Consider the following 16,819-nt stretch of genomic DNA (forward strand, 5'->3'; position numbering starts at 1 on the left):
ATGCAACCATAGACACGAGAAGCCTGTATTACTTACTTATTCCCTAGAGGCTGCTGGAGCACCTGTTGGGGTTACTCAGCAGACAAGGCATAGTCTTCTGTCAATCACAGGAAAGTCAGTAAAATCACAGAGACTCCAACGCGCGCAGACGCTGAGGGTCATCAGGAAACAGGAAACATGTTCTGAGCTTAAATATACCACCATCACCCAACAACTTCCTAGTCTTTAAAAGCCTCACACACTTGTCCCTGGGGATGATCGCGGAATGTGACCCACGCTCATCTGAACCGCTGTCAAATGTGCCGAGTGGCACAAGTCGTGTAGCTCAAAACGTAAACAATTATTTGAAGGTAAAATAGACCGGTCTCCTTTAATGTTACATATTGGTTTACTTTTTAAATGATACCTTGGCCAAGGTCCCAGTACATGGCACCCCTAGTCTCAATGAAGCTCTATGGCGGCTCTTAGTGCTAATATATCAACCGTGGTTTAGCGATATTTACCTATCTGCTACTCTGCTTCCTCTGACATCGAAACTGTTGTCCCGTCCCGTTCAGTCCCCCATTGGAACCCCGCGGCAAGAGCTTCCCGACAGTGCCACTCGTACGTCAGCAAGACGCCCCGCCTTCCACCCTTGCCAAAAAGGTAATGCACTATAAAGGAAGCTCTCTCTGTTGGCGATCGAAAAGGAGCCCTTTGCTAAAGTCAAATGGGCACCCCTCTAGAATGTGTGGTGAAAGCTGCTGCTTGAAACTCTTGTATGTATTGGAGGATGGAGTCTGCCGTTCCTAGAAGAATAACCTGAGCAATCCTGGTGTTGCTGATACTTCCAAGAAAAAAAAAAAAAAAAAATATACATGCAGCTTGGGTCACACCATTTTTACAGTTGGTCCGGGGTTTTATTTGCAACAGTAAATGTGGATTAGCAAGGAGGCAAAACTCGCGCCACGTGTGTTTAATCTGCTCTCAGGATAGTAGTGTTTGTCTTTCTGTCTGTTCCCAAGATTTTGGAGGTAGGTGCGAGAGGCGCCAGGGCAGACTCTCCCAGCCAGCTGTCTTACCCATTTATGCGCCCCAGCGATCAATGGAGGCCCGCCCCCTTCCCCGGGCGCCCAGTCACCATCAAGAGCTTCTCTGCCTGGCTCAGGAATGCGGTAACCCTGACCCTGCGGAAACGCTGATTAGTGTTTTTTGTTTCTTCTAACCACATCTTCTGCATGACTCACTGACTCAGAATCGGGAAGGTTTGTGGTGGCAAACAATAGGGTAAGCAATTACGGCTTTAAAGGTTCATGTGGGCAACAAGATTGAATTATTATCCAGACAACAATCAAATCATGTACGTCATTTACTCGTTTGCAGATTCTAAATAAGCTCAAGTACTAAACATCTTCGGAAGTTTCAGAGGAAGTGCTGCCGATCCTGCTTCCTCTCTTTCGCGTTAGGGCGGGTTATTAAGGAAGTTATTGAGCGGTGGTGTATGAGGTACTTCAGGTCAGGGCGTACTTTAAACTGTGCTCTGTACCAATTAAGATGTAAAAATGAACCAGTAACATTCATCGTAAGCAGCAAAATAAAAGTACTTGTAACGCTGATTACTTCTATTACTTTTGGATTACCGCTCAATATCCACCATGCAATGCAATATCAAATAAATTCAAGATAAGATGCTTTTTTAATTTTAAGGATGGATTACAACAGAACAATGAACCTTAGTAAAGGAAGAAAACCAAGATGTATCATTTTATATAGGAGGCATACGGAGTAATTAGTTTACCAATGCTTTTAAATTGCAAGGAAAGTATTTTGTGTCCCCTAATTGTACTTATATAAAATATTTCAAATAAAGAAGAATGAAAGTATTTCTTTATTAAAAACAAAAACAAAATCGAGCACTAGGTCCACCTCTATAACATTTCAATGCTTTATCTTTCAAAATGTTGTGTAACATCGTAATACCACTAGATCCATTTTCGGTCCTTTTCTTAAAAAAAAACAAAGTTCGATAATCTGATAGCGTCTTTTTTGTGCACTCTAACGGAATACAGTTGCCGCGTCTCTGTGTCCCTGAATTAGTCCTCCCCCAGTAGATGAGTGCAGAAGCAAAAAGCCCTAAAAGCACTAAAAAATGTAATCATACTATCCTTGCCTTCTGCCCTCCAAGGGGGACAATCATTATGGTATGCCTCTTCAAAGCCAGACTCCTTTGACAAAAACAACTCATCGTCAAACTTGGGGAAACATGACTGCTGGCCTACGCTCGACTGGTTTACGTTGCTATGGTATTTGTGACTTAGCGCTCTAACCTTTTCGCCCACCTTTGAAAGAGAGCATTGATTACAGACGTTCTGGTTAATATATTAGTTCACGTTGTTTTTTGTGATTATAGAGAGACATATTATGCTCATTTTTCAGGATGAATAATTCGCTAATACTAGTGCCTCTTACTGTCTCGTTACATGCTTTAAAGTTCAGAGGAAGGTCTTTATTTCTCTCCGACTCGCCGCTTTTCCCCCTCTGTCCTGAAACACTTCGTGGCTCTAAACTGCAACCTTAGATGTTTGTTAAAGGAGTCTGTTTTTGCCAAATTGTGATTACTTCATCAAGCAGTTAGTGGTACAACGAAACTAAGACTGCCTCATACCGGCGTTTCCTCATTCTGTGCTCTGTTGCTCGTGCAGCGTCTCTCACTCTGTGTCGCCCAGTGGACTCCAGGCTGGAGGCACGTGCTTCGACCAGCTGCTGCAGTGCTCAGTGACGGCCCCCTGGCCAGGTTTGCCCTTACCTGCTGGAGAGGTAGGGTCATCTTGCATCGGCTGACAAACTCGAGGTACAGCTGCAGCGCCACATCGACTACATCTCATATAGAAGGATGTCATAGAGTGCTGACCACACGAGTTTTATTTTATTAGATTTAGATTAGACTCTCCCTTGAGCGTGGCAGCCTATAACATACTTGATTACACACAGACCTTCGCTAGTGTCAGTTTATCTGTGTGTATATTGGCTCAATAAGCTAAGCTGCTGGCAAAGCGTCCCAAAAGGCAAGTTAAGTCAGGTTTATTTGTACGCCCAAAATCCCTTACGGCCGTCTACACTACGGCTCAAAAATATGCTTTCAACGCTTCGCCATCTTCCTGAATGGGGTGACCGTAGCAGATTTTTCATCTCTGCCGAACGGCATTGTGGGGAGCAGGCATGGCTGTTGCACAGCAATCAACGAGCATTCCCCTATCGGGCCTCACAGTTGAACATGTTCAACTTTTGAAGGCTCGAGTGCTTGGCATCAGCCAACTCAAATCCCGTTTATGCAAATCCGCCAGTGCAAGCGCAGCAATCAACCGCGTGCAAGCTGGGAGACCAGACCTGCCTCTCTCTTCTCATATTCCAAACGAGATATTAACGGTAAGCATCACCGGTTTTTACGACAGAACCGTATTTACCGGCGATACAAACCGCAGGAACCAGGCAGGAGGGAGGTGGCAGAGACAGTGGGTGAAACTGGTAGGTTTTCGCCTGTTTGGGGGAGTTTATATCCAGTTTACTTCGTTTTAACATTGCTATTGCTTTGTATGTCGGGGGCGGGAGATTCATGTGATTGGTTTTTGGTGGCGTTGCTCACAAAAAATCGCCAAGCTTCAGACACGCCCAGAATCAAGATTTTTTGATGCCTGTAGTGTAGACGAGCCGTTACAGTGTCCCAGTGGGCTCTACAGGGCTACACAAAAACAAAGTGCTGACTCACCCCAGGCTTATTGAGCAGGACCTTTCTCAGTTAAGTATAAAAACATAAAGCTTGTTTCATTATTTATCATAAAGGTTAAATAAAAACACATATATACGACACAAAATGTATCAGTTGTGAATGATATAAACGATGATCTTTTGCATATCTGCCAACATGTCTGCTGATACTGATAACAAGCCAATATCAGTATATTACATTACATTACATTTAGCTGACGCTTTTATCCAAAGCGACTTACAATAAGTACATTCGACCAGGAAGATACAACCTTGAAGAAAACAGAATCATATAAGTACATCAGGTTTCATAGAGCCAAACATTTCAAGTGCTACTCAACTGGTTATAGATAAGCCAGTCCTTTATTAGTATAAAAGTGCTCTGTTAGCAGTTCTTTGTTAGTAATTCTATCACTCGAAGTGGAGTTGAAAGAGATGAGTTTTCAGTCTGCGCCGGAAGATGTGCAAGCTATCTGCTTTCCTGATTTCAATTTGATTTCATTCAAACAAGCACTGCAGGTATATCAACACTGTGCTTGGATTAAGACTTAAAAGATTGCGATGGAGTCGGCATGTCATGTGCTACAGAGTGGTTTAAAACTGACTGTAGTTATTAGAAATAGGATTATCTAGGAGTTGATTGTATAATAAATGTTCACAGGTTTTAAGAGGAGATATAGATGTTAAATTGGTTTTAAGTTATTTATAAAGGGAGTATAAATACCATCAAAGAGCATAAGGGCAGATCTGTTGCATTTTTAAGGACTCTTTGAAAACACAAGTGCTGTTTGCTGAAAACTCTTTTAATATACGGTGGAAAAAAATCATAATGGTGTGACCAGGCTATTTTTAGGCAGCTACGATTGAAATCTTTGTGTCATATGATCAGTGTGGAAACTGAATGGTGTTTTTGTGGCTTCATCTTTGCTGTCCTCCCTGTTCCCTGCAGTGTGTTGTCCCGGTGTAGCCACGCAGTGCTGGCGCTGCTGTACCCCTTCACCTGGCAGCACACCTTCGTGCCCGTGCTACCGGCCAGCATGCTGGACATCAGCTGCTCCCCCACCCCATTCCTCATCGGGGTGCTGGCCCCCTGCCTGCCTGAGCTGCTGGAGCTGCCCATAGAGGAGGTCAGTCAGAGGGGAAATCATTGAAGAGAGTATTAAGCTCCATCTCTTAGCTGTCCTTTTACTACATTTTGTGAATGAATCTCTACTCCTTCTGGGTGTAGTAATTAGAAACACCCTGAAGAGACTGGCTAATTCACCCTACCTTTTTATAACTGCAAGCCATGGCTTTGTATGACTATTGCGAAACAGTAAGCTCTCGCCGTCATTAACTGTCATTCTTCTTGTTGCTGTCTCCCCAGGTGCTCATTGTGGATCTGTGTGCTGACAAGTTTGTCATTCAGGTGTGTACACATAGCATTATGTCGAGGGAATGGTAGGTGTGGTCCCGTTCGGGAAACACGGCTTTGCCTACACTTGTTCCCTGTGTGCATGTGGAATGTTTTCAGGGTGACAGAGAGAAAACCGTGTTACACCCAAACAAGCACTGCAGGCAGAAAAAGTAATCAAATGTCTCTGCAGACTCTCAACAGTAATCACTCAGTCTACTAAATGTATGATAAACCCATTTGTTTTTTTTATATTTAAGTCTCTCCTATTTAATTACATTTAATCCCTCAATCTCTTTCAACTAAGAGCTAATAGGAAATGCATTGCCACTTTAACATTAGCTGTGTGTTATACAGAACTTATTGTAATACTGCTGTTAGCAAAATGCAGCATATCATTGATGGAAAAGTATGAATAAAGGGATGGAGATTATTTCAAATACACAGTGTAGCCTTTGGAGATGGTATATGATGGACTGTGAAGCACTTTGTTATTTTAGCACAAAACATCATTCCTAAACACATGTACAGCTGTTCATTCATTTGAGCAACATGATCAATGGGAAAACCAGCACTTGTATTAATTCAGAAGTACATAGTCATTTGATTTGATTGAAGTCACAAACAAAGAAAAAACTGACCAAATCTGTTACTGATGTATTTTCATAAACACACATCATGCATCAGCAGGCCTAGCAGCAATAATAAAGTAATTACAAAAAAGCAATTACTTTAGTGCACAAAGGCTAAAGATATCATAAGGTATGTTGTGACAATGTGCGGCAGAGTTGAATTGTTTGATTGTAAAAGGTATTTTGTGGCTGCTGCTGACCTCTGCTGTGCTATGACAGCTGGGCGATGAGGACTGCATCCTGCCTAACAAACTGCAGGCGGCGCTGCAGCAGATCCTGGAGCAGCGGGACGATATCCTGAGCCAGGAGGACGGAGACACTCGTGGAGGTTAGTATACACAGATATTACATGTTCCAAACAGGTCTGTCAGCTTTTTAAGTGTTGCTTAAGTTAAGCCCTTACTGTTGCAATATCATCATCAATTTTAGCACCACAATGACGTTTAAATAGTAAGTCATAATGTTCCTAAATGTGTTGGTCTAAAGAGGCCCTATTATGCTTTTTAGGTTTTTTCCCTTTAGTGTATTATATGGGTTTTTGTGCATGTAAATGGTCTGCAAAGGCTAAAATCTCCAAAGTTCCCTCCAGAGGGATTTTCTCACACACCAACACCCACCCTGAACCTGAAAATGAACATAGTAGGGACCCTTTAAGAAATGAATGAAACAAATGTCAGTTATATTGGAAAACTAGGGTACAAATCTTTTGTTTTTGAGTCCTGTTGACCCTTTTCTCTCCATTAAATATGGCCGTCCAGGTCAGCAGGCTGATCTGAGCTCTCTGCTGTCGGAGGGTTTTGTCCGGTTGTTCGTGGAACTGGTGGGCCACTACCCTCTGCACATGGTGGAGTCCTCCAGCGGGAGCACGGAGTTCCAGCGCGACGGCTTCCGCAAGTCCCACCCGTCCCGTGGAGTGCGGCAGTTCCTGCAGTTCTTCATGGACACGCAGATGTTTGCCGGCTTCATTCAGGACAAAGAGCTGCGCAAGGGAGGAGGAAGAGGTAACTGTGTTGGGTTGCTTTGTTTTTGTAACCCATGTGTACCCAAAGGCTCAACATGGTATGAGAAGGAAAAATGTCACAACATTTGTTGTGATTGGTCTAAAGTCTTCAAATCTGGTGGGGACTTACTTTCAGCAAGTATTTAGCCATATCACTTTGACATTGTAAGATCACAGAGAAAATCACACTTTATTCACTAGTCAAAATATGGATTTTCTGCTAAATTTAATTTAAAACATCAACATTTTTACGAATTCATAGATACTGCTCATTACTTCTCATACCAAGAAAACCAAAAAAATGAACTCACTTGAAAGTGAATAGAAGGAATAAGCTGTTTACTCCCTGACATTAGATGTCATTGCTGCCTAAGATGTCCCTACCTTTTAAGTCCCCATAATGCTGAGACAAGTCATTCAAAGAAAGTAGTTTGAAGTATAGCGTGGACAGAGTGTCTGAATAAGTCAGACATTTCCACATAATAAGATAATGTTATTGAATAAAAAAAGATTGGTTGTGCTTAATTCAATCATACCAAACCAGACATGTGACTTAAATTAAATCAGTCACATGTCTGAAATAAACGCAAGGAATGAGAGAAACAGGGCAAAGAGAATTAACTTTGCACGCAAACACCACAACAATAAACCATGCTGCATTTGGGGAGAATTTAAACTATGTTCATTTTAAGTTGAATATTGAATTGTGTAAACATTCCGTCTTGGTGGCTCAACACTTGAAACTCTGTTCCAGGTCTCTTTGAGGTCCGAGTGGCCGAGTATCTGGATTCTTACCCCGAGCCGGAGCCAAGTGGTGTGAACAAATTTCTTAAAGGACTGGGTAAGTGTTGCTCTTTCATCAAATGTTCACTTTTTAATGTTAAGTCTCAAAGGCTAATTGTTTTTATCTTATTTTAGGGAACAAGATGAAGCTCCTCCAAATTAAATGAACACACAGCAGCACTCTGGCTTTGAATGAAAGCCTTACAAACAGAACACTTGTTGCTGCTGGACCTGCTGAGGAAATGAATGTGGATGTCGAGATGCATATGAGACGGTGAAGAGTTCGAGAAAGAGAGGTTCATCTCAAAGCCATGTATGCATGTTTGCAAGCAGTGCACTTTTTATTGGACAAAAACTGGAAAAGGTATTTCTTTTTTTGTTATGAAACCTTGAGGCTAAGGCAGATTCAACTCTACTGCCCAATGTGTGCATTTTACAGTCAATGCAACTTAATGTGTGAACTGCAATCTTGTAAGTACTTTACATTTTAAAATACTTTGCATCTTTCCAACCTGATGCATGTTTTTATACTGTACATTTTAATGTAAAATACCATAATCCATGTTGCATTCCCTTCAGCACAAACCTGTTTACTTCAATTTGTTTGCATTTCAGATCAAGTTCATATCGTTTATTGACTCTGATCAGAACATTTCAAAGTGTCATCACTCCTCATTAATCACAATGAATATTTACATTTTGATGAGTTTGATGAATTTGTCTGTCTCTGACCTTCTCCTTGTTAACTGGAGTTGTAAATATTTTCTTTACATTTTGCACAATGTTGAGAACAAGTGTACAGCATTTGGAATATTTTTGTATGAAATCGTGATGTCCTACTTTGAATAAATGGAACACCTTGGACAGCATAATGACTGACTATGGTATTTATTATGCTAATGCTTTCGGTTGTTCATAACCCCGTGGCCCCAAGAGCTCATTGCAATGCAAATTAGGACAAAAAGGAAATCAATTAAGAAAAGCGTCTTCAGCATGAGCATCATTTAGAGGATAGGTGCTAACCAATCACGTTGAAGTTTACATCCATGTGGTTCTTAAGTCTTTCTTTTCGGTCACGGTGACTTTGACCTTTGACCTTCAAAGTAATCAGTTCATTCTTGATCCAAGTGGATGTTTGTGACACATTTGAAGAAATTCCCTCAAAGGTAATCCTAAGATATGTACAGGGGAATTGAATGAGAAAAAAAAAGTTTCCTTGCAGCCTTGCCAGGGCAGAGGCATGGAGAAAACAATCAATTACAGAAATGCAATAATGGCATAGGAAAACATGATAAACACACACAGACCTGGGACAGCCTGTTGCCATGGCTATTTGATATTTTCAATGTGCTATACTATCACGTTTTTTTCGACTTGCAATATCATGTTGTTTTTCATTATATTTTTGACTTCGAATAAACTAAAAATATATGTTTCAAATATGAGATTTGGTAAAAGGCATCTCATGGTCACCTACGTGCGTCATTGTCATGGAAACAGAACGTTGTGCATGCAGGTGGCGGCTGACCGTTCTGAACTCACTTTGCACTTGGACTGACCAGAGCACACCTTTTTTAAAACTCGCCTTTGGATAGAAAACTCTTTGAGATTCAACCCGCTGGAATCAAACATTTTGAAAAACAAAACTACTGCATCCGTGATCTGCTGTGGAGACCCGGAGAGGATAATATAACTCCCGGTCCCCCAGAGCACTTGGCACTGGCCATCGGCCGTGTTGGGAAACTACCCTCCAGGTAAAAAATAAATAAATAAAGACTTCAACAAATCTTTTTTTTCGCCTTTAAATTGTTCATTTATCCCCTTAAAATCATACAAAGCTGTTTCTGTGTGGAAATAAGTGATCTTGTTTTAGTTTAAAGGTGAAAAGATAATAGAATGTTGGCATTTCTTTTGGTCAGAAGCGGATTTGGAGAAAGCAGAAACTCACTGACGTTTTTTCTGTCTAAAATGTATATTTGTGAAAGACTGACTTTTTTTGGCGGTAGAGGTGTGGAATGTATTAATAAATAGTTTAGTGATTTTAATTTACTTTAATAGCTAGACATCGTCGAAAGATGACCAAAATATTACAACAATAAAATGGCGATTGGGCCTAATTTCATAAAATGCTAATAATATATGGCCATTCATTGGCCAAGTTATGCACCATGGCAACGACGCACAATTCCCTGCAGGGCACGTTCTTCTGTGCGGCTGCAGCCCTGAGGATTTTAATATATTTGCATCGGGCAGGACTGATGAAACCCCTATCAGCTTCAGACACGTCTTGCTGGGTTGGCGATAGCTCAAATGCACCAGGGCTTTTAACTAGTATATTACTTGTTTTTGTTTTTGATCTGAATGTTGAAGATGTATTTATTGTAGAAATGGCAACTCCTTCTTATGTATCACATTAATTCAACTTTCCTTTTAACATTAAATATTAAAATGGCTGTTCTTGTTTAGTTTTTGAGGGGATGAAGATTTGTGCGCGTTCTGTGTCCACGATGACTAACTCCTATTTATAATATATAGGAACATAATTAGGCTACTTATAAACTAAAGACAAATCTGAAAACTACTGTGGTCATTTTAGATTATATTACTGACTGTGGTCAGTTACTCTGCGCAATGCATATATAAATGAATGCACTCAGTTTTTTGAACGAATCATAGTTTGTCCACCCATAGGCCTACACAGTTTTTTCTCGGGATCCGAGTCTTGCATTCCCCACAGTCAGCAATTATGTTTTGGTTTGAAGAAGGCTTTGCTGCTGCGGGCGAAGCGGTGCGTAATATGCACAGAGCAAGCTTCTCCTTTACTTGTCCAACAAGTAGAGCGCTGTTAATGTGCACTTATTAATTAAAATGTTGTCACTGTTTATCAGAAAAAATACATAATTTATGATCCCCAGTGTTATTCTAACCACAATTATGTTTTAGCAGGTTCTCCTGTTATGTCTTGTACATGAAAGTCATAGTTAGGATATGCATGTGAGTAGTAATATTCATCCCGCTTTCGTCTCATTAGTATGCATACACAAGTGACAGGTCACACCTCCCCCAATTATGCAAATGAGCTAAGTCGCGCCTCCCTTTGTTCGAGGTGTGATATCCCAAGTAGGTGTGAGATCCGTCGATAGGAGGGGGTGATGTGTATTCACAGGTGTGAAAAGCCCCCCCTGTTGCGCCTTATGGTGTATAATAAAAAAAAAAATGCTGTTTCAATCACATTAGTATTTACAAAAAGTGACAGGTGGGCCCACCCCCGATATTGTGTGTGTGTGTGTGTGTGTGTGTGTGTGTGTGTGTGTGTGTGTGTGTACCTGGCTCTGGTTCTGTGAGGCCTGCTTGGCGTGTTGTGTGTCCAGAGTTTCTGCCATCACAGAGTACAGAGAGCTGCCAGCATCCTGACGCCCAGACTTCTTATACTTCGTCTAAAATTCAAAATAAAGCATTTGATATTGATTACAATCAAATAAGATAAAACACAATAAGACAACATTAAATATGGTAAGATACAATTAAATAGATTACAAAAAACAATATTAAAATAGGAAATATAAAATACAAAATTAAAAAATAGGACAACATTGAATATGATGAGACAAGATAAGAGAACATTTGAGAAAAACAAGACAATATAAAATAAAATAAATTTAAAGATTAGAAGTAAGATTAACTAAAGTATGATACAAATATATTAAGATAAAATAAGATAATATTAAATAATAAGATACAAATATTTACAATGACATTTGATATAGTTATAGTAGTTGTATAGTAATGTCATAAATGTGCTGTGTTGTAATCACCTCGCTCTGCAGCTCAGAAACAGATTTAGCAAACTGAGTCTCAGCAGTTTCTGGCAGCTGAGAGTAGAAACTCTGAGAGAGATTCCTCATCCCGTCTTCTTTATACCTATTCTACAACCAGAGACAGAACACACACGTTATATTCAACAATAACACAGATTAATGATAAAGGGCAGGGTGTGCCAAAGTCTGATACATGTAAAACATAGAAAACAAATCAAAAGAAATGGCTGCCGCTGTTATCTTACAGTAGCTGTTAGAAGACCTCCACAGAAACAGGAAGACAGATGTATCATATATTCTTCCTTACTTGGCTCTGCATGTGAGTGATCTCTCGGGCGAACTGATTCTCCAGAGTGTCCGTCATCTGGTGGTAAAACGGACACGACATCTCCTTCTTACCGGCTTCTTTATAGAGAGTCTGCAACACAGAGAGGAAAGCATGTCACTGAGGAGGGCGAATAAGACACTAAACATAATTCAACAACTGCATTTGCGTGTTTGAGCTCTATGCTAGTCTTAATCTAAAAACTAAACTTTACATTTTATATACTAGTTACATTTTAAACATTGGTTTCTATGCTATGATAATAAACTTGTCATGTCAACTTAAGTTGTGCAGAAAATCTGAATTTATTAGAATTAGAAATGTTTTATTTAGCCCCGGGAGTATTTGAGATTTTGTAAACAATGATTTTTTTATTCTTTTATTCACGTGTTTACCTGGCTCTGCAGCTGTGTGGCCTCTTTGGCGTGCTGAGTCTCCAGAGTTTCAGGAAGTTTTTGGTACAGAGACGAGGACGTTTGCTTCTTCCCGGCCTCTTTGTATTTAGCCTGGAAGAACAAGGACCAATCATATTCAGGTTTATACCATATTGTGTTACACCTTAGGAAGAGTAAAAGTGAGAAAGTACAGACTATGAGTGCGATTGAAAAAAGAGAAATTCTTAAATGATATTCATTCTGCAGGTAGTTGTTGTATTAACCGACACTGAACGCACCTCGCTCTGCATGTCCGTCTGCTCTTTAGCGTGCTGCGTGTCGATGGTGTCAGGAAGCAGAGAGTACAGGTTGATGTTCATCTCTTTCTTCCCCTCTTCTTTATACTTCACCTTGATTTGAAGAAAGAAAGGGGAACGAGAACAGACTGCTGGTTAATACAGAGATCAGTTGCTGCAGGATCATGACAAATAGAAATACATCTACATCTTTGTGGTACCTCACTGAGCATCTCCGTCTGCTGCTTATGGAACATGGTGTCGTTGGTTTCTGGCATCAGGTGGAACAGACTGGAGGCGTCTTTCTTTAGACTCTGCTTATACTTCAGCTGGAAAACACATAGCATGTGGGTCACAACCACTCTACTGTACTTTCACAGTTTTTACAGCAGAATATAAGGAGGTAAAGCATACTAAAAAGCGTGTGTGTGTACCTGGCTCTGCAGCTGTGAAGCCTCTTTAGCGTGTTGTGTATCCAGAGTCTCTGGCAGAGTGGAGTACAGACAGCTCGTCACTCCTTTCTTCCCTGCTTCTTTATATTTCATCTAAAAACACAAACCAAAAATGAACTTAAAACTGGCTTCGAAAGCCTTCATCGATCTCATTTAAAATAAGCAGGAGCAAAAACCTGAGACACAATTTACCCAGTTTTTCTCCCCAGATAAATAAAGTACTCTGAAGCTGTTTGACACAAACATATGGAGTTGTGTGTCATCTGTATAGCTGCATTAACTGACTCATTATTTGTCCCCCTGGAATCAGCTTTTGGGATATATTTGAAAAGTAAATTCAGAGTGTAATGTGATTTTATAAAAAGGAATCTTTTTAAGCAGTATCCACTTAGCACACTGTAATATAATTGTGGGACATCATCAAGCGTGTACAACTAATGTCTTCCCATATTTAGCTAAATATTTGTCATATTTTAGTGAGTTCAATGATTACATAATGCATGTACCTGGCTTTTTAGCGCCACAGGATTTCCGAATAAAACATAATTTATGGAGCATGTCTCTCCATTACCTCACTCTGCAGCTCAGAGACGTTTTTAGCGAACTCAATCTGTGGTGTTTCAGCGAGCTGAGAGTAGAAACTCTGAGGGAGGCTCCTCTTCCCGTCCTCCTTGTACTTGTTCTGGACAAAAATGAAAACAACAGATATTGGTTTGATGTATAAACATAAGGGGGTGATACATTGTCCAATGAGACCCCATGAGATTAGATTTCCTGTACCCCCTGAAATGGTATGAATCTAGTCTCCCATATTTCTCAGTCCACAGATCTGACAGTGTTAATGCCTCTCCTGTGATACACATTAGTAACAGACTGTGGACCCTTTGATCCTGTTTCTGATGCTAATCTAACCTCTGGTTAGTGTCTGAGGTATAAAAACATCACAGAGCACTGAGTACTGTGGTTAGGATTATTTATAAGTGATCAAACAGCATCCTGCACGCTGCAAACCTCATCTTTATTCAACCTCACTTTAAAATGTTTGAGGTCAAGGAGGCCCTAGTTTAGAGTGCCCCCTTTGTTTACTTGCACATTTAAAAAAAAGTGGCAATAGATTCAATTCGTTTTCATGGGAGAAAGTACTCCGTGAAACACTAAGGTTTATAAGGAAGCAATTTAAACACTAATAGTGTCATTATGCTGCAGCCATTACATTGTGCCATCAACAGTGCCATCAAGAGTTCATTTAAGCAAAAGGGTCTATTGCCTCTTTGAAATCCGGATATTAGCTTGGTTTACGTGACCAAATCTAACACCATAGTTTAAATGATAAGAACTTTTAAAACGTGTGCATGAAAAATACTTGTTTGGCATATTTAAGTATTTATTCTAGAATAAATATATATTGTTCAATAACGTTCAGTGTTCTCAACACGTAAACTGCAGTTCTAAATCAGTGCAGATAGAAACCACATTGAAGTTATTGATGTCAAAATATTTAAATATATATATTGTTCAATCATTTATTGGACATTTTACAGTACTTTAACTTACATTAATATAAATATTTGTATTCTATTTATTTCATTCTAAAAAAGAGCAACTGTCAGAAAACTGTTCTCTAATCCCTGAAATCCAGATTATCTGTGTGTTTTATTCACCTCGCTCTGCATGTCGCTCATCTCTCTGGCCAAGCTGTTTTCTCTTGTGTCGGGCAGAGTGGAGTAGAGGGAGCTGCTCATCCCCTTCTTCATGCTTTCTTTGTATTTGATCTGGAAGAAACAGCAGAGAGAAGAATGGATACATTTTGTGACCAGACTCTGAGAAATCAGAAATGAAGAACTGTTTTTTTTTCTTCTTCTTCTTACATCACTGAGGAGCTCTCCAGCTTCTTTAGCGAGCTGTGTGTCCATGGTGTGAGGCATGAGGGAGTACAGAGACGTCTCCACCTCCTTCTTACCCGCCTCCTGGTACTTATTCTGCAAATTGACGAGAACACGGTCACCTTGCATGAACATTTCCCAGGTTAAAAAGCTACATTTAGGAGAAAAAACCTTGAGTATAAAGCTTGAAAGGGTTAGTTTGCAGATTGCAATGCAGAGATAGTTAACTTACTGAACCAACATTGTATTCATTTGGCTTTTCTTCAAACCAATGCCCCTGGTACAAATTAAATGGGTGTGTGTCTAAATAAAAATGCAATTTAGACACATGGACCCCAAACTATTATGTACAAAGCAGGATGGATGATTTGGACTAGACATACCTATTATTGTTTCAAATACTTTCCAGCTGTATAAAACAATAGTTCTAGATTATATACAAAAATATTCAAAGCTATATAAGTGTTTGAGATCACAATCGCAGCCAATACATTTTAAAATAGATATATTTGGGTTTTCTCCAAATCTTATCGTTCTCAGTCTTGTTCTATATAAATAATGTGTATATGTGTGTATGAAGTGTGTGTTTGGTACCTGGCTCTGAAGGTCAGACATCTGTTTGGCCAGCTGAGTCTCTGTGGTCTCTGGGAGCCGATGGAACAAACTGCTCTGATTCTTTTGCTTCACTCCTTCCTTATACTTCACCTGCAGGACACCAACACAGAACAATGCAACATCACATTTATAAAAAAATGGTATATATATGCAAATATGTGTCACATGTTACAGTGGCAAACATCTAACATTCATTAAAAACTGTGAGTGTCAGTCTGAGGAAACAAGTACGATAGCATTCTATGGCCATTTTAAGTTTGAAAAAAATAATAATTACCTAACCTTGGGCGGGGAGAGATGTTTTGAAAAAAAAGACATGAGTTTTCAAAATAAAAGTGGTACATTTACGAGAATTATTTTGGGAAAACAACATGGCCGCCAAATGCTGTGTATTATGCCTGCCGTGGATCAAACTGTAATTAGCCATTACATTTAGCAATAAGGAAATATTAGTTATTTAACCCACATTTTACCATATTGTTATTATAAGGATCCAGATTTCCAAGAGACGTTAATATAAAAACTGATTTGAGGTGTTTTTTGTCAGAATAGAAACAGTAATTTCCTTCTTTTTTATATTTTCTTTTTTACCCTAAAATGGCCAATATGTGGCATCATACACAAGAAATTAAAGAGCAAGATAAGAAAGAATGACTTGTGAATACCTCACTCTGCAGGTTTGTAACCTCTTTAGCGTGCTGCGTGTCGATGGTCTGAGGCAGCAAGGAGTACAGATTCATGCTCATCTCCTTCTTCCCCTCCTCTAAAGAGGAGGGGAAGAAGGAGATGAGCATGAATCTGTACTCCTTGCTGCCTCAGACCATCGACACGCAGCACGCTAAAGAGGTTACAAACCTGCAGAGTGAGGNCCTCGCCCTCGGGCCCGGCCCCCTGACTCTTCCAGCCGCTGCCTTTGCCCTAACGCTCGGCCCCCTGAGTGCCGCGGTCCTTGCCCTCGAGCCCGGCCCCCTGAGAGCCACGGTCTTCGCCCTCGAGCCCGGCCTCCTGAGTGCCACGGCCTTCGCCCTCATGCTCGGCTCCCTGAGAGCCGCGGTCTTTGCCCTCGAGCCCGCCCCCCTGACTTTCCCGGCTTTGGTCCTCGCCCTCGGGCCCAGCCCCCTGACTCTTCCTGCCGCTGCCTTCGCCCTCATGCTTGGGCCCCTGAAATTGCCCGCTGTGGCCTTCGCCCCTCCATGGACTCTGCCTTGCCCCCGGGCCGTCCGCCCGACACCCCCACCATGGACTCTGCCTTGCCCCCGGGCCGTCCGCCCGAGACCCCCCACCATGGACTCTGCCTTGCCCCCGGGCCGTCCGCCCGAGACCCCCACCATGGTCTCTGCCTTGCCCCCGGGCCGTTTTTTTACGTTTATTGGACTTTTTTTTGTGTTTTGGGACGTCTGGGATCCGTCCCTTGAGGGGGGGGTAATGTCACGATCTGTCTGCGTTGTGTTTTGTCTTGTTTAGATCTGTCTTTGGTTTCCTGTCTGTGTGTGTTCCCTCCTAC

General features: G+C 40.9%; 2 protein-coding genes across 3 annotated transcripts in view; one reads left to right on the top strand and one right to left on the bottom strand.

Annotated features, from left to right (window-relative positions):
• Positions 1–8,421, top strand: part of dennd2c (DENN/MADD domain containing 2C) — a 43,616-nt gene extending 35,195 nt beyond the window's left edge. For both annotated transcript variants that reach the window (XM_010795166.1, XM_010795168.1), the window contains exons 14-19: positions 4,694–4,871; positions 5,111–5,152; positions 5,989–6,097; positions 6,528–6,770; positions 7,524–7,610; positions 7,688–8,421. In XM_010795166.1, the coding sequence (XP_010793468.1) occupies positions 4,694–4,871; positions 5,111–5,152; positions 5,989–6,097; positions 6,528–6,770; positions 7,524–7,610; positions 7,688–7,719 (691 nt within the window). In that variant the 3' untranslated portion in view covers positions 7,720–8,421. The remainder of the gene's footprint in view (positions 1–4,693; positions 4,872–5,110; positions 5,153–5,988; positions 6,098–6,527; positions 6,771–7,523; positions 7,611–7,687) is intronic.
• On the bottom strand, positions 7,754–16,466 carry LOC104966501 (nebulin-like). Its single transcript, XM_010795687.1, has 14 exons — positions 16,313–16,466; positions 15,981–16,078; positions 15,295–15,405; positions 14,686–14,796; positions 14,479–14,589; positions 13,389–13,499; positions 12,800–12,910; positions 12,587–12,694; positions 12,369–12,479; positions 12,091–12,201; positions 11,678–11,788; positions 11,368–11,478; positions 10,879–10,989; positions 7,754–7,783 (listed from the first exon to the last, which is right to left on the bottom strand). The coding sequence occupies exons 1-14, from the start codon at positions 16,464–16,466 to the stop codon at positions 7,754–7,756; spliced, it is 1,500 nt and encodes a 499-aa protein (XP_010793989.1).
• Positions 16,467–16,819: the final 353 nt, after the last annotated feature.

The sequence above is a fragment of the Notothenia coriiceps genome, unplaced genomic scaffold (assembly GCF_000735185.1).
Source record: "Notothenia coriiceps isolate Sejong01 unplaced genomic scaffold, NC01 NC01_scaffold00037246, whole genome shotgun sequence".
Lineage (NCBI taxonomy): Eukaryota > Metazoa > Chordata > Actinopteri > Perciformes > Nototheniidae > Notothenia > Notothenia coriiceps.